Below are 25467 nucleotides of genomic sequence, written 5' to 3'. Positions count from 1 at the left end.
TTAAAATGTACAACAACAACAACAACAAATATATTCTGCGATTTTAAGCATATCAGATACAAGACTGAATATAATCCCCATCTTAAAGTAATAGAACAACTTAATTAAACTGAATCTGATCATGTATATTTGTATAATCTGTTTTGAGAGATATCTTAACTGTGATTCAGTAGTATATCTGAAATCCTCACCAGTCTGTCCTGCGTTACTGAGTCGAAACTGTGAATATGGCGCCACCTTGTGGAAGGTCGAAGCCGCACAGCGCAATTAGTTTAATAACCGGGGCGTGGATTGAGTTAACTTTATGAGCGTAGGCGTGGCTTCGATTGACTTGATGAGCGAGGGCGTGGTTTTCGCTTGGTTTAAAAAGAAGGGGCGTGGTCTGTGCTGACTTTATCACCAGGGGCGTGGCTTCGTTGTAGCGCCTCATCACGCTACCTAAAAAAAAGTTTGAAGCGGAACCTGCAGTCCTCGTCTTTCATTTGCTTGCATTTTGGAGCACTTTTAAGGGACTTTACTCGTGTTTTCGGGTCACATGAAGGAACAAGTGGTGTGAAGGTTCAGAATAAACAGCATACAAAGAAAGACTGCATCGTTACATGCTGGTGGGGAATCAGGAAAGGTGCGTTTTTAAGGTGAGGATGAAAAAAAAATCAGTTAGTCAACAGGGCGCAGAAGTGAGAGCATGAAACTGTTTATAAACTGTGCAGTTCTGCTTATAGAAGGTTTATGCATCAAACAATTGGTGTAACAAAATTCAAGGCTCATGCTGTTTTTACAGAATTTTTATTTTTATACATTAAACTATTGAATTATTAATATTTTTTAAAAGTCGCAATAATTTCGGATTGGCTAAAATTTATTTATTTTTCTTTCTTTCAAAAATATAACCGCATTATCAGGTTGTAGAATTGCGCAAAAATGCCTTATTGCGGTAAAATTGCACACATTGTAGCCGCCATATGTGATGGTGGTCACGTGACGCACAATGATCAAAATAATCTAGGCTGGAGACTTGTTAAAATAATAATAACACTAATTTGTTAAGAGAACAGTCTTGTGTAGAATCTAGTAATTTTTTGCAACTGTTTTGTTGTGTTTATGGCTGCCGAGTGCATATCCCCTTAAAAGTTGTAAAGATGATGATGATAATGATGAACCCTTGATATATCGTGCAGGCCTTAAAGCAGGTTTGGTGATGGAGTGGAGAGAGCAGACTGCAGTCGGATGCGAGGTGGCGTTCAACGAAGCACAGAGATGGATGGAGGTAAGACAGAGTTCATCTTCAGCCTCGAGATCCATCATGTTCACAACCGAAATGAACTTGTCTTGGTAAAAACATGCTGTTTGGCTGTTTACCAGGAAACAAGAGAAGAATGCACTAATCATTTTTTCATGCACATTTCTGCTCACTCATTTCTTACTCCTTTGTTTGTTTGTTCACTTGTTTTTGTTCACGTGTTTATTTTCCACAGAAAAAACAAACCCACTGACTGCAAGTATCAGTCTAGTTTTATGTGTTTATTATTTATTTATATATTTCTTTATGGATGCTGGCGGTGGTCTGTACAATGCACTGACACTGGAGACTCCTTCCATATACATTAAACCTCTCCATAAATGAAACTTGGCATCAGTTAGAATTCGCTGTAGAGTTTTATTTTTTATCTAACACTCGATGCTATCAGCTGAATCTGTACATGATTCACTCTGGCCTTGTTCATTATCTCTGGGGTCTGATCAGAGTTTTGCGGGGACACACACACACACACACACACACACACTCGCACACACAGTGTGGAGCTTTTGTATCGTTTGAACAGGGTTTAGCAGTGGCTTTAGTGAGCCTTTTGTATTCTCTGCTCTTAAACTCCACAGTTTCTCTAACCCTGTGAAAAAGTGCTCGAGTCATGTTTCTCACTCTAGCCATCACACCCACAAGGTTCCCAGGGTTTAAGCTTTGTTAGGTTACTGGTGGATGTTTATGGCTTTGGAGATCTTTCACACACATTGGTGCAATTTAGGGTGGAGTACTGTATAAGGTCCTGCTGTTTGTGTTCAAGGCCATCAATGGTCTGGCCCCGGCCTACCTCGCCGAATTAATAACGGTCTACCAACCAGCCAGATCTCTCCGCTCCTCTAGACATACCTCTCTGGTCACTCCTAAGTATAGGTATAAAAAGTTTGGAGGCCTGTCATTTGCCGTCCAGGGACCAAAACTGTGGAACGCACTTCCAACACACCTAAGATGCATCACTGTGCTGATTGTTTTTAAATCGCAGTTGAAAACTCATTTATTCATACAAGCTTTTAACACATAGCCCCTGATTCAACTGCTATTTTATGTTCATTGTGTTCTTATTTTATTGTCTATTGTTTTACTGGAAAGCGCCTTGTGCTCCTTTTGGTTGTTGTAAGGTGCTCTATAAATAAAATTTGATTTGATATCGGCTGCTACACACAAAGGGACGGTGCGAATCCAGAGCGTGTTTCTCTGATCTGTTGTATGATCTGAGTTTTAATGATGGAAACATGATTTAATAAAGAGACGGTTAAGAAGCAGCTGATAAGTAATAAAAGGTACCTAAAAGGGACCTGATTTCTATGTAAAGAGCAGAAAACCGCTTCTCCTTTGAACTTGTAATCGCACTTCACAGGCTAGTTCCATTTTTTTTTTAGGTTCATGTTAAATGTGGACACCAGCGGTTCAGACTGTGGTGCAGCGTTGCCATGGTGAAAAGTCATTTCCTGCTTAGACTTGTTTCCGTTTCTATTTGCTCCTCGTCTTTTTTAAGCTTGCACCTCTTCTCTGCTTGCTTGCTGTTGTGGCACGTTAAGTAGATGACTGAAGCGACTGTGTTTAGGTTCTCTGATACGACACTCTCTTATTTACGGTACTTCAGCTCCATTTCTTGCTCTGCAAGTTTTCAGCATACAGTCATGTCACATGTCTCTTGTCAGAGCCACATTCCATCCCCCCCCCCCCCCCCCCACCCCCCCCCCCCGTTTGTGATCGATCTAATACAATAGAGATATTTGGCTAATCCGATGTTTAAAAGGATAAATATTTGAACAACACTTTGTTCTATTTTTTATTTTTTTCCCCCTGTGCAGGAAGTGACTATGAAGAGGTTTGGGAGCAGTAACTTTAGGTCTGCGCTGGAGAATGGAGTCCTGTTGTGCGAGTGAGTAGAGAGAAAAACAAAATAGCTTGTGCTTTATGTGTACTGTGTACTGACTATGTATGAGCACATTGCATCTTTTCCACATTTTCCGCGTTTGCACATTTCAACTGGTGCTAAGCATTTTGCACATGTTTTTTAACCTGTTGTTCTAAGTTCTGTTTCTTAACTACTGTATGTAAATGGTTCTGCAATTTCTGGAGCTCGCTCCCAAGAATTTCACTCACCATGGCACATGTGCTGTGGTGATGTGACAATAAAGGTGACTTGACTTGACTTTATGTTGGTGTAAAAAAAAAAAACAACAACCAAAAAACAGTGTGAACTCGGTCCTGTTTAGTGTAGAGAAGTGATGATGACTGTGATGATGTTTGTGTTCTTGCAGCCTGATCAACAAACTCAAGCCCGGGATCATCAAGAGAGTGAACAGACTCCCCACCCCCATCGCCGGATTAGTCAGTGCCACTAGTTCATTTATTCATTATCTCTAGAGCATTTAAAACCTTTAACTGCTTCATATGTGTGCGTGCGAGTGTGTGAAGGAAAAATATGGGTAAAAGAGAAACAAAGTGTGTGTGTGTGTGTGTGTGTGTGTGTGTTAGCTGAACCTCTTTTGCCACACTTACCACATTACTTCCTGCAGGACAATGTGAACGTGTTTCTGAAGGCTTGTGGTAAACTCGGCCTGAAGGATGCTCAGCTCTTCCACCCCGGAGACCTGCAGGACGTGTCTACACGAGTGACCGTCAGGTAAACATGCCAAAGTCACCCCCCGCTTCAACCTCCGGACCTTTACACCCCCTTCTGTTTGTGTATTATTAAATTAATCTCTCTCTCTCTTTTTTTTTTTTTTTTTTTGTTCTGTTAAAAATAAATAATTGAATTAAACTCCTTTAGAAAGTTCACTGGAGTACCTTTGAGAGGTTTATCCAATAAACCAAAAGACAACCTCTTTTTAAAGCCACAGCGAGTGTGTTTGGAATCTGCCGACGTGAGGGGATGTTACCGCTTTCCCCTCTGACCTGTGGCTTGTAGTTAAAGCACTCAGGACAACCAACACCTGGTCTGAAATGCACATCTGCATTTGACCACAGAGTGGGTGGAAACAAAAAGAGGAAGACTTTTCTCTGTAATAAAAAAGCCTAATTCCACCCAAGAAATAGACAAAAATACAGAAATCTCCCCAGAATATGCGAAGCTCACTTACAGTACATCCAGGTACGTTTACATGCAGCTGCTTTAGTCAGTCTGACGTCGTCTGCGCAGCTGTACGCAAGAGACTGAAAACAAACCCAGGCTCTACCGGGCGTACGTCACTGGAGATGTTTACAAATCCGATTTATTTATTTAAAAATAATCAGACTTTTTCCCAGATTCACTCATTCAGATTTTCACCAACGTCCAATCCGGATCGCTTGCGGTGTAAACACCAAATCCTACAGAGACTGGATTTACAGTATAGATGTTGGTCCAGGGACAGTCAGTAAATGTAGAGCTTCTGTTGAACTAGAAACGTTAGAGCTGCTAGCATGAGACGGATAAGAGAAAAAGAGGTTCGGCAAAGCTGTTGGTTTTTGAAGCACAATTAAATCCGTTTCTCTTCACGGTTCTTAGACCGATTCGCTCTTCAGACTCATTACACGTGTAGTTCTTACTAAATAAACGTTACTGGCTGAAGTTCTACCTCAGAAACAGAGAACCAAACCTCATGTGGCGTACAAGTAATATTCTTATTGTAATTAAATAAGATTAAAATGTGAATAAATGAGGCAGATTAACGAGGCAGATCTCTAGCACGCGTTAAGCCACGTGAGACGTCTTCCAAATTTAGCCTTGCGTCTCCGTGCCGTGGTGAAACTATAGCAGATCTATATATGTTGGCAGTCTATTTTGGTCTGACTTTCACCCACCTGCTCTTATTGCTGTTTAAACCCTGAAGCCGTCCGGCACAGATCCCCGACCGGGATTGTTATTTGCAGCGGCTTTCGCGTTCGAAAGCTGAGTCTGTGTAACAGAATTGCGAAATATTTTGCGAGAGAAGCTGCTTTAGACCTTCAGCTCACACGCTTCACTTCTGTGCTTACAGACACCAGGAGACGTCCAGGAGACTGAAAAACGTAAGTGGGTTAAATTTGTTGTTGTTTTTCTCTTCCCTGATTTATGCAGACGTGTGCTGTATTCATATTTTCTGATCCAGAAGTATTGGCACCCCTGGTAATGATGGGTGGGGGGGACAAAAAAATCCGACAATAGTTTTCTGGTTATTTCTGTAATGAGAGAAATATATCCTTTAATTGATGTATAATTGTTTTGTTTTATTATTATTATTTTTTCTTAGTCTTGACCTGTTGCTTTCATTGTCAGAAGTATTTAACACTCACTAGTTCAATGTCCCTTTTGCCAGCAAATGCAGCACCTTCAGCTTTAATGTCGTCTCCTTTAACGCTTGATATTGTAAGACTCGCAAGCAAAGATATCTCTGTCTCTCTTGAGGTTGAATCTGCAAGCTCCTTGTTCCTCTCATGGACCTTTTGGATGCTCCTCTATATCTCAGATTGCACACTTTATTAAGAGTGCCAGTAATTATGGAGCTGTCTCTTTTAGTTTGTAGCATGCTTTAATGTGGTGTTATGTAGCTTTGGCTTGATGCTCTGTGAAGTGTGTTTGTTCTAGTCTTGACCTGTTGCTTTAATGTTTAGGTGGCATAATCATGTTAATTGCTTTATTTATTTATGTATTTATTTAATTATTTTTGCTGTTTTTACATTTTTCTTAAAATCTGAAGCAGTAAAGCGACCTTGCACAACGATTATTAGTGTCTGTTTGTTCAATAAGTGGAAGATCTTTCTGGGTGAACTGAGACAAAAGAGGCGCAGGAACACAAGAGCCTTTCATACAAGCCTGAAAAACACACACACACGCGTGCACACACACACACACACACAGTACTGTGTGGTGATGGAGGGAGGATCAGAGGGATGATTAGGACTGAATGCAGGATAGAGATCAGTACTAGTGGGTAAGTTTTATTCCTCATGTCCGTCTGCTGTGAATAGATAAGCAGTTGAGTAGTTTAACCCAAAGTGATTCGAACAGAAATAACGAAAAGGTGTTTTTTTTTATTTTATTTATTTATTTATTTTATTAGATCAACAACTTAAAATCCCAAATGGACATAAAGCTGTTTGGTCAAAAGGAAGAAAATTGTTGGATAAAAATGAGGTGTAGTTTAATTTAGTTTACCAATTATTAACACACACACAATGGGGGGTGTCTTCGCTCTTGGTCTCTGACTAGATGTAGATAGAAAAACTACATCAGTTCTGTAACAGTCAGTGTATTAAAAGTAAAAAAGCTGCAATGTTTAATGCTTTAAAGGATTGATTTTGCACATGCTCTCTCTCTCTCTCTGCCTCTCTCTTTCTCTCTTCCACTTTCTTTTTTCTGCCCCTGTCTTTGCTTCTCTCTCTTTCTCTGCCCCTTACATCTCTCTCTCTCTCTCTCTCTCTCTCTCTCTCTCTCTCTCTCTCTCTCTCTCTCTCTCTCTCTCTCAGGTTCTGATCACGATATACTGGCTGGGAAGGAGGGCTCATGCAGACCCATCCTACAACGGGCCGCAGCTCAACTTTAAAGCTTTCGAAGGTCTTCTGGGAATCGCCTTATCCAAAGTGAGTAATTCCTGCAGCTACCGATGACCTGGTCTCAGGTTCTTGAATTAAAACAAAAAGTAAAATAAAATAAAGGTCAGTGTGCTTTTCGCCACCATTTGTAGCATCATCCTGAGCTCTAAAATCACTAAAATCTCCTCCTCCTTCCTGATCCTGCAGGCTCTGGAGGAGGCGAGCTCCAAGCCCGGCGCCAGAGACAGTGGCTTTGCAGAGACGTGGTACCCTGACAGGGAAGTGCTCAGCTACAGGAGGGAGGATTCAGTGGATAGCCTGGACTCGGTGGGGTCTCATACACGGAGCGTGGCATCATATACATTTATAGCAGGCAGTGAAGGTACGAGCACCGAGGATGATAAGCAGGTGCCAATGCGTGTTTTTTCCCCACCTAGGGCAAGATCTCATTCCACAGCCTGGAGGCCGAACAGTCTACACATAACTCTATATTATAAATACATCTTTTTTTTTTTTTCTAATTGCAATAGGGAATTGGTTACTTGTATGGAGTTAAAAGTAATGACTCCTGTTCTGAAAAGTAAAAATATCATCACGTGCAAACGTATTTAGAATCCGCTGTTTACTTTTTCTTTTGGTTTTCTGCTGAGGATGTGGGAACCTAGTGGGTAAGGTTTTGGACTACCAATGTAGATTGGTGGATCGAACTGCCGGTCGGAAGGTTGCGAGTTTGACCCCTAGGTCCACCAAGCAGCCACTGCTGGGCTCCTGAGCAAGGCCCTTAACCCTCAACCCTCATATACAGTACAGTTGTATAAAATGTCATTTTCTCTAGATAAGGATGTCTGGTAAATGCTATAAATGTGAACTATTTCACACTTGTAAGTCCAAATGCGATCGTTCCCATCGTCGGTCTGGTTTCACACTCAAACTCTGGTGCACTTGTGTTCATCTTGCATCATGAATTGTCATGACACTATTGTGTAACAGAACCCCCATCGCCAACGCCTACACGAAGTCTCGGGTTCTGTACCATGTTACGCTTCCTGGTCCACGTAACAGCTTTCATGTTACCTAATTTAACATGCAAGCCAGGATCTGAATGAGGCTAAATTGCCGGCATGAAATCCTGCTCCGTAATGCCTCTGTGATTGTCAAATGCATGATAATGAATCACGTAAGTGTGACATACCGGAACGTTCCTCTCCTCTGAGGTAAGGGGATGTTGGGGTGTGTTGAGCCTGGTGTACAGTACATGGTGTAGTCACGCCCTGGATTGAGATCCTGTAGTGACTGTTTCTTCTCCTGTTTTCTGTCTGTCAGGGTTCGGAAGCGACGCAGAGGCAGAGCACTGCTTCAGGATGACCGAACCTCTGTCTGCTCCCAGGAGGGATAGACGAAACATCCCGGCGGTGCTGAGAAGGAAAAGAGTCGAGCAGCGTGAGGAAAGTGAAAGAGGTCACGTCAGCCCTCTCCACAGGTACGTACATAATATCTATTTCCTTTGTGCATTGCTTAGGCTTCAGGTTTTCCAAACATGTCATCAGGAGTCATGGATCTAGTGCAGTGGTGTTCAGTCTGGCGAGCGCTTGTGATAAGCGCTCGCCAGACATAAGATTTTGTTTTGGGGGAAAAGCTGCATCTAAATTTTCCCCTAATTTTCCCTGCTTCTGTAAGTCTGATTTCCTCACCATCTTTTGGCTGTAGTGAAAATGGGAGGGGCTTAGTCGATCCCTGCTTTGACCTACCTCCCGTTTCTGCTTTCCACCAATGGGCGCTCGATTACCAGAGCGACTCCGAGTCCGACTCTGACCGGCCCGAACCGGACCCCGTTCAAGACGACCTCGCGGGTCGGCGCTTCCGTTTGTCCACCCCGGTGCCTCCTGCCAACTTTTCTGTCCCGCCGAACCCTGTATGTATTAAGCCGTTTCCTATGGTGACACCCAGTGCAAGTAGGTCATGGGTCACCATGTCTGATGCGTCTCGCTCGGCCGCCGTTCCTCATGAAAGGTCAAGCCAGAGGTCAGAGTTTGGAGTGACGTGAAATGGCATGGCATGACATCCTAACTCTAACACTGCTGTGGCTTTCTAACACATTGACGTGAGTTTTATTTACCGGCTACTGGATTAACTCCTGATGTGGATCAGCATCATAATGGGACTTTTTGTTTACTTACTTATTTACTTATTTATTTTTTTGTTTGAATTCAAATGCAATGGAGTTTCACTAATCCCCTTCCCATCGTTTATCTGAGCTGGTAAAAATAACCACGTTCTGCTTCGGGGTTTTGCTAACCTAAAATTTTTAAACACTACTGATGCACGCGGATCTTAAACGGGATCTATGCATCTTAATCGATCGGCAGTGTTTCATGGCTACTTAGCAGAGCAGACTGCTACGGAATGCCCACCCTGGATGACGAGCTTCTCCTGCGAGCTTGCGATGAAGATTCGAGCGAATCGGGTGAAGGCTCAGCCGACCCAGTTCAGGATGACCTCTACACCCGTAGAGTGCTTCAGGCCACCCGTCAGACCTCGGTCAACACAGATACAGACAAGTTCCTGCCCAAATACTGGACTCCCGAGGAGGCAGCTCATGTGGGGCGGATCAGACTGGGGTCCCAGCGCAGACCATGGTACAAGAAGATGCAGGGCTTCAGGTTGGTCTGAACAGCAAGGTGCTGGATTGGTTTAGTCTTCTTAAATGATCTTAATAATTTACTCTTCTCCTTTTGGTTTTCTTTTCTAAACCCCGGGTTCAGCCAAAAGACCTCTGGCTCTTCCGAGGAAGACTCCGACTTTGACGTCACTCCCTGGTTGGGACCTCCCGCTAGCACCTGCTCACCTGCATCTAGGTCCCAAACGTTTTAAAAGCAATCTTATCCACCTTCCATCCCTGGTGTCGTCATCCTGTCCTGCCTCAGGCTCAGATTCCTTCTATTTCCACATCATTGCCAACCCGATGGAACGATTACCGTGGGCTCGGGGATAAAAGAAAGTAGTTCAGCGATTTCAATTGACAGCCATTACCCAAGACGGTATTTAAGCCATACACACTAGAGAAAATATGTTTTAGAGCCAATAGCCAATGAACCTACAAGCTGGTGACAAAAGTAAAGGAAAATCTCTCTCGTCCTGTTGTGAGGGTTTTATTTTTATTTTATTGCTGTAGTTTGGCTTGATTAAAGTTCTCCTTTCTGGTCACCTGATGAAACATTTCTATCCTGATGGTGTGGTCTCTTCCCCATTGGACTCTGCCCCTTTATTCACAAGGGGTCACTCGTTGCTTTTAAACTAAATCATGTGCTAGGGGATTCTACGGTCACTGGATGTCAAACCAATAGGCGCCTATGACAGATTCTGGAGCAACATCTTGGTGATATGAAGCACCAACTGAAGGAGGAACGGTGCTATATTCATCCATCCACTTCAGTCGTAGGATTTTTGGGACTCCCCTGAGGAAGATGCTTGTTTTTTGTGTTCTCACCTGTCTGTCAATGGCCAGAAGAGGGCGGTTGTGTGACAGACTTTTTTTTTTCCCTGTCTTCCTCAAGGTATAAAGATATGGTCCTTCATCAGATGTTCAATCTACTAAAAACGTTTACATGCAAAGGGTTACAGCAGCAGTCACAGCTTTTAAAATGTGTGGGTTTTTTTTTTTTTTTTGGGGGGGGGGGTCATTAGTTTTGCACATCCTTTATAGGCTGCTGTTTATTTTAAGTGAGAGAGAATAAAATGCTCCGTGCAACTCTGTTTGGTCTTCAAGCTATCAAGACCATAAACGTTAAACAACTGGACTCCTAGTACCATGCTTCTGCTTTTTTAACTGCAATGGACGTAAATAACGAAATAACCTTGTTAAAAAAAAAAAAAAATGCAGAGGATCTGTGAAATCCAGTCTGCAGATCTGCTGGTGCTGAGAGAAATGACGGAAGGCACACAGCGTCCTAGAGTTTTATTACTTCAAGCCCACGAGAATGGAAACAAATGCTTTCAGGATAATAAAAGGGAAATTTTAATTGCACGTGTAACGTGGTGTTCGAGGTAATTCCGTCATGGCTGACTTTATGTCCCTGATCTCACCCAGTCTCTCTATTAGGGTTTTTTTTTTTTTTAACTATGTTTAAAATGCTGCAGTATTCAATAAAAGGTTTAAGTTTAAAAATCGTTTTTTGGATCATTTCACACTTGTGTGGTTTAGTCTCTAGTCTGTCAGTTTAGTCACTAGATCATCTCTCATTCTGTGTACGAGGAAGATGGCAGATTTCCTCAGAGCCTGTTTCACTGCCCTGTGATGCAGCAGGTTGATATGAAGCACTTTCACTTTAACACAAGATTTAGGAACTAGATCAGGGGGGGAAAAAAGGCATCTGGGAGTAAAAAGATCTGTATATTGTCTGTGGACTAGTATTACATTATGCTGAACGTAATAATATGAACACTATCTTATCCGAAGATTCCGACTAGGTTCAAAATAGGCACGGTGGCTTAGTGGTTGGTTAGCACGTTCGCCTCACACCTCCAGGGTCGGGGGTTCGATTCCCGCCTCCGCCTTGTGTGTGTGGAGTTTGCATGTTCTCCCCGTGCCTCGGGGGTTTCCTCCGGGTACTCCGGTTTCCTCCCCCGGTCCAAAGACATGCATGGTAGGTTGATTGGCATCTCTGGAAAATTGTCCGTAGTGTGTGTGTGTGTGTGAATGAGAGTGTGTGTGTGTGCCCTGCAATGGTTTGGCACTCCGTCCAGGGTGTATCCTGCCTCGATGCCCGATAACACCTGAGAGAACACAGGCTCCCCGTGACCCGAGAAGTTCGGATAAGATGAAGAATGAATGAATGAATGAATACGGTCAGGGTTTTGTTTATTTATGTTGCAACCCTCCTTATGCACACATTTTGTTTAAAGACATTTGCATGATGAGAAACAACAATCAAGCTACATGGCTTAAAAACTCTTCTCAGCGATTAAATCAGTTCGATTTTTCATCATCTTTATTTCCCAGACTTCCCACAGGACGGTCTGCGTGTACCGGGTGAGTCCGCTGTGTTTGTGTTGATTGTTTATGCTACGTGTGTGTTTGTGAACAATGTGCTCTAGCGCTTTAGTGTCAGCTTGAAGCTCCGTTGCCTCGGAGTCCGTTCTTCTGTTCTGCTTTTGCACTCGCGCTGTACTCCGCTTCAGATCAGGGATCTCTACTCAGTCTTAATATCTTGAAGCAGTTCTTGCCTCAGTGTCCGCTGACTGTAGAACGCGTGTGTGTGTGTGTGTGTGTGTCGCTGCTGCGTTCGCTCTTAAAGCAATTACAGGATTTATACTGTACAGACACTGAAGTCTGGTGTTTGTTTTAAGCTCAAGGTAAGAAATGATTCTCTAAATTTGGAATAGCAGCAATGTTTCAAAGTGATGTTACATTTAGTTTTAACTTTTTTAAATCCGTTGATGCTTAAAATGTTTAAATTATAAAAAAATTGTTAAATAACTTTTGTTGAAAAATGACCTGAATAATGAACATCATGCTGGTTGTAGTATTTATTATTAATCATTTTTTTTGTTTGTGGATTCTTTTAATAATAAGTAATTAAAAGGATGTTTGAATGAAATCTCTAGAATTGAGTGAATTAAAAAATCTCTGGAATTTAGGAAAGAAGCGTTTTTTTTTTTCTGGATTCGATTATAAAAGCCACGTTCTGTTTTATTAACTGTTTTATTAATGAATTCTGTCCCGCAATCGATTTAAAATTCTACTCAACTTGATCACCGTCCCCCAACAGGAGCAAGTCCATGAGTGACCTCAGCCTGGAGCCGGGAGCTGAAGATCCGATGAGTCGGCACAGTAAAGCTGCGTTAAAGGTTTCCTTGCGTCAGGAGCAGATCCGTCAGTATCAGTCCAGGCTGAGGGAGAGCGAGGCCAAGTGGCAGGAGGTCAGTGATGTGTTCCTACACATTACACATGGCTAGTAATCCAGAGCACCAACACTCCCAGTGCAGGACTTGTACAAAAGTCCTGTGGGTTGTTTTTTTTTATTATTATTATTATTTGGTGGAATAATAAAGCAGGTCTGAGCTCTTGTAATAAAGGAGAATTATTTATTATTTTTTTTTTTTTTTTCTCCCCTTCACCTTGTTTTCTGTATTTTGTAGGAGGTTTTAATTCCTAGAATACCCCCCCCCCCCCCCCCCCCTAAATTCCACATGCAAATCCTATACCAATGTTAGGTTAGCCTTCATAGACTTAATAGCTTTAAGACTAAGACCTAGCACTCCTACTCCAATCAAAGCCCAATCGCAACACGACGTATTAAACGGTATTACCGAGGCACCGAGTCTCATTACACTGCTGCTCATTACACCACAACGCTTCACGTCTAATATGATGCTTCACATCACTGCATCACCATTAAAAATAAATGACTGGCACCACTGCAGTGTGAGTGCAGGCTTAGTGTTAATAATGCTTCAAGTCACAAAGAGGTGTCTGTCTGTCTGTCTGCAGGACCTGAACAGTTGGAAGACTCGAAGGCGAAGCGTGACCTCTGACCTGCAAAGGAAGAAAGAGGAGCGAGAGCAACTCGAGGAGCAGAGGTATATATACACACACACACACACACACACACACACACAACTCACTCTGTTTGAAAGGTGCCTTCTGTCCACAGACACGTCCTCTACTGGCTCTGGTGATTGTTCTGTAAACTGTGACTGATACGACTGTAAAAACTTCATCAATACGTCGTCTCTTTCCGTTGAAGCTTCAGTCAGCAACCTTGACTTGTCTGGAAACAAGACTGCTCTTTATTTAAAGCTAAGAGGAAAAGAAATAAAACGTGGGATCTTAAAATAGAGAAGCACTGTGGGTCTTGCATCGACATCTAAATTTACTTTTTAAGGAAAATGGGGGTGGGGCTTATTTCTGGGCCAGAAATATAATGTATATAAAATAAAAGGAATTGAAGAGGAAATGAAAGCCAGGTCTTTCGGGACTTTTGAGTGTGTTTGTCGGATGCTTATCTCAAAATGGAATGATTGTGACATTTTCCACAAATTATTTCCACACTTTTTAACAAAGTGCTCCTTTAATGTCCTTTTGAAAACAAGCAGAATCCATGTGTTTTTGTAGGCGGAGCCTTCTGAGGGAGGAGTCTTGTGTGTCCTCCACAGCTACAGCCGAGGCCTTCGCTCCTCCTCCGCTGACCTCCAGCTCCGGCACCATGCCGGGTCCAGTAATCTCACCCAGTTCTGCGCCTGAACACACAGGCCGTTCTCACGGTAACGGTCCAGTCGAAGCGACTCCTCACTCGCCACTGGTACCGAACGCGGTGTCTGATCACGTGCCGAGCGCCTCTGGGACAGACTCCGCTCCTGCGCCGGTCCAGCGTGCCAAGTCTGTCGAGGGAGTGTTCTCAGGGACTCCTCAAATGTCCTCAGTGCTGCCCAGAGGTTTCCGCAGGTCAGAGGGCACATCACGGCTCTCCACAGGAGTCACGCCGAGACCGTTCGGCTCCAAGAAGTCCAGGATGTCCAGTCAAGCCAGATTCTACTCTGTGAGTGTGTTGGGGCATCTATCCCTATTCCCCCCCTAAATTTTATTTATTTATTTATTTGTGCACTTTATTAAAGTGTGTGTGTGCGTCTGCTCGTCCATCCACGTACCTGCGTGGAGTTTAGTGTTACTCGCCTTTCTACGATCTCTTTGCAGCACGTATAAATAATGAAGCATGGCTTTCGTGGCACTTAATGCTCATGGCAGATAGTGAAACCTGAGCTTTCCAAATTACTGCCCAACTGAAATGGGGCACTAGGATGAAAGAAAGTGCTCCATTTCCGTGTGTGTGTGTGTGTTAAAATAAAAAATATATGTATATAAAGTACAGTGTTAAATCTTTCTCTTCTTTTTCTTTTTCTATTTTTCGTAGATGGACGAGACTGATAACAGCGCACAAGATCTCGCTGCCTATTTCCCCCTCAGAGGAACCGATACGACTCCCGATCACAAAGACGACGCCCGCTCGAGTAAACATGAAGCCGCGTTGTGGAAAAAGAAGGAAGAGAAGGGAAAGAGGACGGAGTCTGCTCCTAGTGTTCGCTCCTTCATGTCTGCCAGCGTCCTGGTGTCTGACACAGCCGCGTCTGCGAGCGGCGAGGACGAGGTGAACACCATGAGTCTGTCTTTCATGTCATTAAAACAATCAACCCAATTTAAAAAGAATTGTGTCTCTTTCTCTCTTTTGCCCTCTCACTGTCTGTCTCTCTCTCTCTCTCTCTCTCTCTCTCTCTCTCTCTCTCTCTCTCTCTCTCTGTGTGTGTGTGTGTGTGTACAGACATGCTTGTTTGTGTGTATGTGTGTAATGTTATACACACGGACAGGGTTTGAGTAAAAAGCACAGTAAGCACCAGAACTCCGGAGATCTCACGTTTCCTGACAGAATACAATCACCTGATCGGGTAACGTTTCCTCCGTTTCTCTCCATCAGACACATCACCATGACATCCGAGTCAGTCTGAATCAGACGCCCGACTGCGGCGCGGACTTCGGTTTTCAGACTCACTGGGACTCGACGGGCGCTCTCATCACATCCGTCCGAGCAGGTAAGACAGGCGATGATGTCAGTCGAAATCGTGAGAGTTATTTTATTTATTTATTTATTAACTGTTCACTCTTCAGACGTTGTGTGTTTTTGCATTGGTTAATTATTGAAAGGATACATGAGCGTTTAACACTTTATTTAATTTTCTTTTCGTGTCCTGTGATGTGACGTCATAAGCGACACTTTTCAGTTGCTGCAGTGTGTGTATATACCCAAAATGGACGTTTTAATGCTGTTATAAAGCTGTTCCTGAGGGATGGGATGATAGAAATACGAGGAAAGGAAAAGAGAAATATTACAAAATAAAAGCAGAAAAAAGAAGAAAAAAAAAACCTCCTAGGGAACAAAACCATATAATAAGAAGGAAAATGAGACCTTAGGAGAGTGAAGTGACCTGTAACCTCATCTGATTATCTGACTTTATAATGTAGGCTCTGATTAATGGTGGGAAATTTGTTATAGAGCTTAAAACACTAACATGATTTATTTTACAGACGAAATGATCCTGCGTTTTTTTTTTTCTTCTTTTCTTCTCCTGCCACTGATCGTGATGTCACACACAGTTTGTGAGGATTAGACGGCTGTTATTTAATATGGTGTTGTTGTAACTTGCGGCAGCTTAATTGATGATAATTATTTAACTGTAGTTTTGCCTTCTGACCTTTTTGTAGACTGTACAGAACGACCTTCAATATTGGGGGAGGGGGTGTGTGTGTGTGTGTGTGTGTGTGTGTGTGTGTGTGAGAGATGGCGTGAATAATTGATTGTGAACAGTGAAGGTGTTGTTTACTGTGCATCAGTCTGATTAGATGAACGTGCTGTTGCGCTCGGCTCGATCTGTCTGTTCTTGTTGTTCCTTAAAGCAGATCTCTCTCTCTCTCTCTCTCTCTCTCTCTCTCTCTCTCTCTCTCTCTCTATATATATATATATATATATATATATATATATATATATATATATATATATATATCAGACTTTTCTACTTGTCCAGTTTCCTCTCACCTCTTTTTCTGGTACATGACTAGACATTTTAGGACTTTGGGAATTGCTAACAGTTTGAGTTCACACTCTCAAGCGAAGTGTTTCTTCAAGTGTAACAAACACAAGAGTAGCGACGTCTAACTTGTTAGTAAAAAATGGCCAATTTCATCGTTTCCCTAGTGCCGCTAACTACATAAGGGATTTAATACCCGAGCGATTTCCCCTGGGTCCTAGTGAACCCTGGACAAACAGACCACTGGGTTGTGTGTAGTTTGAGGTTTCACACTGATGAATCCTGGGTCTTTATTTATTAAACCAGAATTAACCTTCTTTTTATCTGCATATTCACACCGTCAACAGTCCTGAATGGATAAATGTAGCACACGGCCACTTTAGATAACATCTCGTCTCACACTTTCGCATCAGTGAAAGTTCAGGTCAGAATTCTACACAGAGCATCTTTTTCCTTTTTTTTTTTTTTTTTTTAAATTTCTTTTTAAGTTGTTTTTAGTTGTTTTGCAGTGTGCCCCATTTCCCTCTCGCTATGACCCACTTCTGTGAAGTTTAGTGTTTTGATGCTTTACTCTATCTACAGAGCCACTTTTATTCAGGTTGTTTACCTGGTTTTCACCTGGTACGAGGCTGAAGCGATGTTGGGTGTCTGTTGCTAAGCTACTAGCTGTAACGTACTAAGAATCCTTATTTTACGCCTCCAGAGAGTCCGCTTAGACGTAACGGGATATTTGAATGCGTGTGTGATCGTGTGTCCCCCCTCAGGCAGCCCGGCTCAGCTGTGCCACCTGCAGGCAGGAGATGAGATCGTGGCTTTGGCTGGACAGCGAGTGGCTGAAATGAGTTACGAACAGTGGAAGGCCAACATGGACGCCGCGTTGCGAGAGGGCAAACTGCTGATGGACATCAGACGCATCAGTCTCAACGGTGAGAATAATCTGTGTTTTTAAAATCCTAAAAGGAGAGAAGGTTCTGGATAAGAAAAATAAATAAAATCACACACACAAGTACACACTAGACCACGTGCTGAAGACCAAGAGCTTCTGGATCATTATTTCATGGGTTAAAATGGATAAACCAAGTGTAGGATGCTGACGTGGATCCACATCTTGACACAGCTGAGTGTTCTCTGATCGTGAGGATGGACTCAGACTGCTGTTGTGTTTAATGAGTGTAAAATATCTGATCAGGTGTCTAACACTTGCAGGTCATTCAGATGCTCAAAGCTCCGTCGGTTCCTCCGTCAGCAGCTGCAGCCTGCGCGAGGAGAGCGAGAGTAAAGCACAGGTCAACGGCCTTCCTGTTAACGTGAGTGAACCGCTGACCGCAGAAGAGACTCTGTGATGAGATCACCATTAAATCTGCAGGGTTTTTATTTATACAGGATGTTCTACAGGTGGTAATTATGGAAGTCTAATTAGTAGAATGTTTAATGACTGACTTAATGTCTGTTTGTCTCTCTGTCTTTCTTTCTGTTAGTTTTTTTTCTTCTTTATCATCAATCTATTTATATGTTTCATTTAATATATTTAACATCGTCTGCAGGGTTTTCCGTCGAAAGCAACGAGAACGAGCTCGCGTGACGATTCAGTTCCAACAAAAAACAAAGGTAGATGATGAATTTGTGAAATGATGAAATTGAGAAAAAATTTTTTCAGTAATTAAGTGTGAATCTGTAAGAGTTTGTAATGACCGACTCATCCCCAGCTCCTCCCTTTTCACCAGTAGCACAGGAACACTATTTAATCCTCAGCAGGAGATTGAGTATTAGATGCAGAAATGTAAATCTCCGAGGTCTCATCCGCTGTCAGGTTCTTTAGCTGAGTTTTAATTATCCAGCCTCCTGCTTTAGAAAGAATCCTGATCAACGTGACGTCTTGTGGCAGAGTTTTTATCTCCGTATGTTTCATATCTTCACCTTCTCAGGTTCCTCTGCGTTCACAGTGGACTCCTCGGTCTACCTTTGTGGTAAATGACAGCTGTGTTTTTGCTGCACTGAGATCAGTGGGTGTGGCCTCAGTGGGCGTGGCCTCTTAAAGAAATACTCCTGTTTTGATTGGTTTGAATCTCTCGTGCTTTTATGTTTATCAGTATAAAGAAATGTTAAAAATTTATTCTCTACAAACAGATAAATAACAGACAAAGCGGACAGAGACTGGGTTTAAAAATGCAGGAGTATTTCTTTAGTGTGTGTGTGTGAGAAATGCTAACTAACCTAAAATTGCAAAAATATTAATGAATTTATAAATAATTTATTCTTTATCCTTTCCCCCAATCCCCCCACATCTCTTCAGGAGGCTCAGAGTCGGCCATATCAGATGTGAGTTACAATTTTTTTTGTCTGTCTTTCCGTCCGTCTATCGGTCTGTTTTTCTGTCTGTCTTTCTTTCATTCTCCATTAGTGCACAAGTTATGATCGTGTCCGCCTTGAACTTGACCGTCTTTCTATGTTTTTTTTTCTTTTGTCTTTCAGTTGCAGGTTCCGTCGATCGGTGCGTCGTCCTCATGCTGGTCCTGGAACGCGGAGGAGGAAAGGATGAGACAGGAGAAGTGGCAGATGGAGCAGGAGAATCTCCTACAGGTAGCACGAGAGACGTCCTGCATGTTTACTAAAGTCTGTTGCAGTCGAGCCGGAAACGTTTGAAGACGAGAAGTGTGTTTAATGGTGTCCTTCTGTGTGCGTCTGTCTGTCGTGTCTCCATCTGTCTGTCTTTTAGGAGAAGTACAGGCGCGATCAAGAGAGACTAGTAGAAGCATGGAGACGAGATCAGCAGGAAGCAGCATTAGAAGAAAATAGCATCCCTGAAGTTCCTCAACCGCTCGAGGTCTAATGCTGCATTCACACACACACACACACACGCACTACTCGTTACCATAGTGACAATGCTCATCAGTGGGTGGAGTAATTAGCGTTCCCCTCGACAACAAATCACGTGTATATATTAATCACATCATACAAGATGATCATGTGCATGTGCACATGTGAGCTGCCTCTAGGTGGTGCTAACTACCCCCATGAGTTCAGTTTTGACAATAAGATCCAGGTTAAATAATTGTCAGCTGTAAGATCTTTTCATGTCTTGCTCTTGTACAGAAACAGGAAGTGCCCTCTTTACCCACTGGAAGCATCGCACATTACACTCCACCTCCTTTCGTCCAGCGATCGAAGTCTCCGTCCTCTGTAGCACCTGATCAAGCTCGAGATGCGACGCTCATCCACAGCAAACAGGTCCAGATAGCAGCAGCGGGTCACCCGGCCGAGGACGAGTCCGATTCCTCCTCCAGGACGAGTCACTGGTGAGAGACACAGTCTAAAGTACTTCTCAACACTTATAACTATTACTACTAATAGTAGCATTTTATTGATTTTATTAATAATTGTGGGATGTGGTAGCCTAGTGGTTAAGGTGTTGGGCTACCAATCAGAAGGTTGTGAGTTTGATTCCTACATCCACCAAGCTGCCACTGCTGGGCACCTGAGCAAGGCCCTTAACTCTCAATTGCTTAGTTGTATAAAAATGTAAGTCGCTCTAGATAAGGGTGTCTGCTTAATGATGTCAATGTTTTACATGTAATGTTTATAATAATAATAGTCTTTGATTCTTTTTTTTTCCCCTCTGTCCACAACTGCATTTCTTTACTGTTTTGCTTTTATTTTATTTTTTTATTGATGTGTTTTTATATCCTATGTTACTTGTGACTAAATTAGGGCAGAAAGGAGCCCCCTGGAAAAATAAATAAACAAAAGACTTATAATTTAATAAATCTAAATATGATATTAAAATTCCAATAATATATGTATGTAATATATATATATATACACGTAATATACATTTCTGGGGGGTTATCGAGAGTTTGTGGTGGTGTTGTAAAGCCTCTGTGTTCTGCTGCTTGTGTGTTGACCTGCTGCACGTTTCCTCGCTCTGTCCTACATGTCTGCCGCTGTGTGGCACGTCAGGCCGATCGAGTCTTGTGAGTTTACCAAGCTGACTGCTTCAGACAGGTCAGTCTGCTTCATGCTTTACTGCAGCGCTACAAATGCATGTGGGATACTAAAGATCTCGATCATCTGAACTCCTCTCTAAATAAAGTATCTGGCAATTATACACCCTGATCATGTCAGTGTGTGAACCATCAGACTAGTTCGAGTTTAGTCAAGCCGGCTCAGGCGCAGGCCCGAGTGTGAAGACGGCAAACAGACTTGTAGTATAAAGTGTGTTTCTTCTTCCTCCTACTAATATCGGCTCAGGCAGGTTTAATGTGATTGGTCCAAATCACATCCTGATTCTTGTTTGTTTGTATGTTTATCTATACATCTATAAATAAATGCCAATCTATACTTTAGGAGGAATTATTATTATTATTATTATTATTATTATTATTATTATTATTATTATTATTATTATATATTTTCATTATATTTTTGTAAATTATTTTTTAGATTATTATATTGAGGAGTAATTTAGAAACTTGTACCTATTTTCAACTGGACAGGTTGCGGTCACATAATTTTGAGTTTTGTTTTTTTTCTTCTGATTTTTTGTTTTTGTTCACAGGAAAAAGTCTAAATCCACTCCGTCACTCGAAGGCAGCCACAGGCAAGACACCAGAGGTCTGTCGTATTTATGTTCTCTCTTACTCACTTCATTTGAATGACTTCCTCTTGTTCCCTCGTTCGTGTCACTGACCCCTCTCCATCTTTCCTGTCTGTGCTAATTGTCTGAAGCGGGCGTTAAGGAGAAAAAGGGGCGTCCGTCTCCGGCCGAGCAGGAGCGCCTACAGATCCTGGAGGAAATGAGGAAGAAGACTCCGGTCCTCACAGACAGCAGCTGGATCCGTCAGCGCAGCACCTGCACCATCCACAAGGAGCCCATCAGCGTGGCACCACTGAGGAGGTTCGTCTCAAGGACACGACACGCTCTTTAGAAACTTTTACACCCAGTAATTTCAGTAATATAACCTCATTATTCTGCCGAAACGCACAATCAATTATTTACCTCATATCCCCTGAGAGTGTTGAAGGTGAGGTCTTACACTGGTGGGGGGTGGGGATAGTCTTACAGGAACATCTCAAATAATTAGCACACAATATTGGTCTTTTATAGTAAGAGAACCTAGTTACTAATATTTAATATCAGACATTTTTGTCTTTTTTTATTTTTTATTTTATATATATATATATATATATATATGAATGAATTCATTTTTATATATATATATATATATATAATATATGAATTCATTCTTGCCTTTTATAAATAAATTATTTTCTTGGGTTTGTCAACTGTACATGGTATTTCTTAAAATTGTAAGTTTTGTGAATAAATTGTGGAAATAAATTTACACGTTGCTGAGATGCACAGCCAGAAATACTGGTGGGGGTACAAACTTTTGGACACGGTTGTATTTCAGTGCTCTTGGTGGTGATCCTGGCGCACGATGTGCCTCTGAGCATCTTTGGTCATAAATTAGATTTATGATGCGCTATAGATTTATAAATCATCTTAAATTTAAAGAATTCTGTTCGTTCTTCACCGTTTCATTTCAGACACGAGTCTCTGGACAACATCCGCGGCGGCAGCAGAGTCCCCTTGTCTAAGCAGTCCTCTGTCTCGTCTCAGACTCTCTCGGGCCTGAAAGCTTATCGAAGTTACTCGGGCCGCTGTAGCCTGGGCCCCGGGGCCGCCATTTTCACCAGTGCTTTAAGGCAGAGCTCCTGGTCCCGGCCTAGCTCCATGTCTCCTGCGTGTGACGCTGAGGAGGCGTGTAACGGTGCACAGCAGCAGCCAGACAGGTGAAGGTCTTTATACTCCTCCTGATCGATCGATCCAGCAGCGATCGGCTGCTTGTTTTAGAGTTGGTCAGGCTCTCATTAAATCCTATCAAACAGCCTAATAACTAAAATCGCTAACATTTCTACAGTTTCCACAAAAACGTTCTTTTCACTTTATTACTCCCAGGGATTTGTTTTATTCACAGTATATACTCGAACTCTTTTAGTCATTTTCGCTGTACAAGAGTGCACAAAGGAGGAACTGTCAAGTCCAATAGGATGTCAAGGAGTTTAATTTGTCTGACGGTGTTTCAACCTGTACAAATTAAAGGGAAGGTAAGTCAAGATGGAGCAGAAAACTTTGAGGTCTCGAGCCTCACCCTGGCTTTGCCGTGTCCTTTAGGCTGGCGAGTCCGCGGCGTCTGTGCTCCCGCTGTGAGCAGCTGCTGGTCAAGGGGCCCGCCATGGTCATCGAGTCTCTGGACCTCTGCTTTCATGTTGGGTGCTTTAAGGTGAGCCTGGAGGTGGTACCTGAGACATCTGCTGAGACAGGAGTGTCTATACTGAAACCTCTGTAACAGGAGAGTTGGTGGTGGAGGTGGTGGGGAAGGAGGTGCTGCTGGTGGTGGTGGTGATGTTGGTGAAGATGGGTGGTGGTGTTTGTGATGGAAATCAGGTCACGTACTGTAGGAAAGTAGAACAATGCTGCCTTCCACATGAACGACCCCTTCATGCCCTCATTACGACTCGGTATGTATGAGATCTTTTTGATGGCTGATTTTTCTCTGAGGAGGCGGGAGGTGTCCAGCATGGAGGTGGAGAGTACGGTTTCTTATTAAAACGCACGAGTTTCGCAGCCAATTGTTCGAGCTTGCCATTTCCCCCCCAGTGTTCATTCATGTAGATCAGCAGCCATCGTGTGCGTGTACGGAGGGTCCTGCCAACATCGGAGTTTCTTTCCAACAACGGAGGACTTGAACACAATGTACTCGTAATTCCCACTTCACACGAAGGCAGTGTTGGAGCAGGAATCTCCAGAGACATCAGGATTCAGATGGATGAGCGGCACAGGAAATGGATTCACTTGATACAGGAATATCTTGTCTCCTATTTTACATAGATTGACTTTCAGTTGAAGATAAAATCAGATTAAATATCAGTAAAATACGTTGTTGTCTAATCCGTTAATCTCGTCAACTGCAGAACAAAAACTTGCGCTTGTCGTACCGGCTACTCGGTCTTGAATCTCTCTCTCAAACACATGCACACACACACACATACACACACTAAACGAAAATAAAACCATGATGATATTTCGGTAGAATGAACTGATCCATTGGCCTTCATGTCCCCCCTCCTCCTTCCTCCTGTTCTGTTTTCCAGTGTGTCAGCTGCAGGACTGACCTCAGGACATGTCCAGAGTCTAGAGCTCATGTGCGAGTCAGACACAGACAGCTCTTCTGCGACACCTGTTACAACAGACTCCGAGGTGAGACGCACTTTTCCACATTTGCTGTGCTCAATGTTTTTGATGTCAATTCAATCAAGTTAAAGGAATTACTCCAGCATTGATTTACCACAGAAATGAACTCAGTCCACTGTTCTCCTTTACTTACAAACACCCACACACTTAAACCTCGCTTATAAATTTATCAAAAACAGTTTAACTATACACAGTGGCTTAGTGGTTAGCACGTTCGCCTCAGGGTTGGGGGTTCGATTCCCGCCTCCGCCTTGTGTGTGGAGTTTGCCTGTTCTCCCCGTGCCTCGGGGGTTTCCTCCGGGTACTCCAGTTTCCTCCCCCGGTCCAAAGACATGCATGCTAGGTTGATTGGCATCTCTGGAAAATTGTCCGTAGTGTGTGTGTGTGTGTGTGTGTGTGTGTGAGAATGAGTGTGTGTGTGCCCTGCGATGGGTTGGCACTCGGTCCAGGGTGTATCCTGCCTCGATGCCCGATGAGAGAGGCACAGGCTCCCTGTGACCCGATAAGTTCAGATAAGCGGTAGAAAGAGTGTGTTAGTGAGTTTAACTATAGTGGATATAAAGAGTCTACACACCCCTTGTTAAAATGCCCCCCACCACCCAGAGACTTCAGTTTGTTTTTCAATTGAGTTGTACAGGTTATAGGTCACATTAAAGGTGGGAAAATTTCTGACATGATTTATCTTAGTCTCCTTTTTCTTTTCTTTTCTTTTTTTTTTTACATGACCGAATCCTGGTATTTCAACAGGGGTGTGTAGACTTTTTATATCCACTGTATAGGAGACCAAGTCAGTCAGGCTGTGTAAATGGAGGACATTGCAGAGTCCCATTGTCCTTATACTGAGATTCGGTGATGGAGATGAAGTTCGAAAACACGTCTCAGCCGTGCGTGAACCTGATTTCCTGTTTCTCCCCTCAGGCGTTCCCAAGTGACCCCGGCGTATCGCAGCAGATCGAGGAGAAGCCTCTGTGTGAAGACGAATCAGACACAACCACAAGCTCTGCGTAATTTCACACGAGGACGTCCCAATTTATTGAATGAATGAATGTTGATGCTCTTAATGATGTATGTTTCTGAATTTTTTTTTTTCCCTTCCAAATTTTTTTTAATTTCGCCCTTTAATAAAGTTAGATTTCCGATCGAATCAAACACAGGAACAATTAAAGCTTCGGTCCTTATCCCGCTTGTCTGGTCTGCGTAGCGCTAACTTTTTATTATTATTATTTTTTTTTTCGCTCTTTTAAAATTGGACCACTTTCTTTGTATCGTGACTTCTCATTACAGCTTGCTAGCTAGCTTTTTTTTTTGCACAGGTGTTTTTCTCACACATTTAATATCTGATATAAAATCATGTGTATATTCCGTACATATATTTAAGCACGTCTTCACTGTCTCTCTCTCTTTTTTTGAAAGCAAGTCTGTTTTTAATGAGAGCACAACCATATTTCCTATTGTTTGTAAATAAAAAGATCTTTAAAAACTATAAAACTTTTTTTGTACCCTTGTGCCAATTTTTGTTAGTCACCGAGCCACTGGATGGTGCTGTGGGCTTCCAGGTTTGTCTGCAATACAATCCTGTATAACAGATCTGTGAAATCTCCCCACACCATCGATATCATGTCTCTGTCTGGAGATCTAGTGACTATTTCAGAGATAGAACACATTCATTCCTGTGTATAAAGCTTAAAATATTCTACATTACCACAGGGTTTTTTATCGATTGTATTCATTCACCCAGAACAAGTCCAGTGTGCGTATTGACGTTTGCTTCAGCTGGTAACAAAGACAGGAAGGCATGAGGTCATGTCCCGATCGTATGCTGCCTTTTTGAGGA

The 25467-nt window shown here is 42.6% G+C and overlaps 1 protein-coding gene across 6 annotated transcripts; it reads left to right on the top strand.

The window, feature by feature from the left end:
* The first annotated feature begins 398 nt into the window (after nucleotides 1–398).
* lmo7b (LIM domain 7b) lies at nucleotides 399–25121 on the top strand. Of its 6 annotated transcripts, XM_027179063.2 has the most exons (30): nucleotides 399–635; nucleotides 1179–1267; nucleotides 3115–3185; nucleotides 3568–3637; nucleotides 3826–3932; nucleotides 5269–5299; nucleotides 6737–6850; nucleotides 7010–7184; nucleotides 8126–8282; nucleotides 11802–11831; nucleotides 12571–12721; nucleotides 13293–13381; nucleotides 13917–14340; nucleotides 14713–14946; nucleotides 15271–15385; nucleotides 17143–17304; nucleotides 17585–17685; nucleotides 17923–17986; nucleotides 18304–18345; nucleotides 18672–18697; nucleotides 18851–18958; nucleotides 19095–19202; nucleotides 19472–19674; nucleotides 20336–20380; nucleotides 20934–20989; nucleotides 21104–21272; nucleotides 21926–22171; nucleotides 22554–22662; nucleotides 23534–23639; nucleotides 24552–25121. In XM_027179063.2, exons 2-30 carry the CDS (start codon nucleotides 1199–1201, stop codon nucleotides 24563–24565), a joined length of 3396 nt encoding a protein of 1131 aa, XP_027034864.2. In that variant the 5' UTR covers nucleotides 399–635; nucleotides 1179–1198; the 3' UTR covers nucleotides 24566–25121. The 6 variants fall into 6 exon arrangements, with proteins under 6 accessions (XP_027034864.2, XP_047659376.1, XP_047659377.1 ...); XM_047803420.1 differs by lacking the exon at nucleotides 18304–18345; XM_047803421.1 differs by lacking the exon at nucleotides 20336–20380.
* The last annotated feature ends 346 nt before the right edge of the window (nucleotides 25122–25467 follow it).

Source organism: Tachysurus fulvidraco, chromosome 18 (genome assembly GCF_022655615.1).
Source record: "Tachysurus fulvidraco isolate hzauxx_2018 chromosome 18, HZAU_PFXX_2.0, whole genome shotgun sequence".
Taxonomy (NCBI): domain Eukaryota; kingdom Metazoa; phylum Chordata; class Actinopteri; order Siluriformes; family Bagridae; genus Tachysurus; species Tachysurus fulvidraco.
The sequence above is the reverse complement of the archived record's forward strand: the minus strand, read 5'-3'. Positions and strand labels throughout refer to the sequence as shown.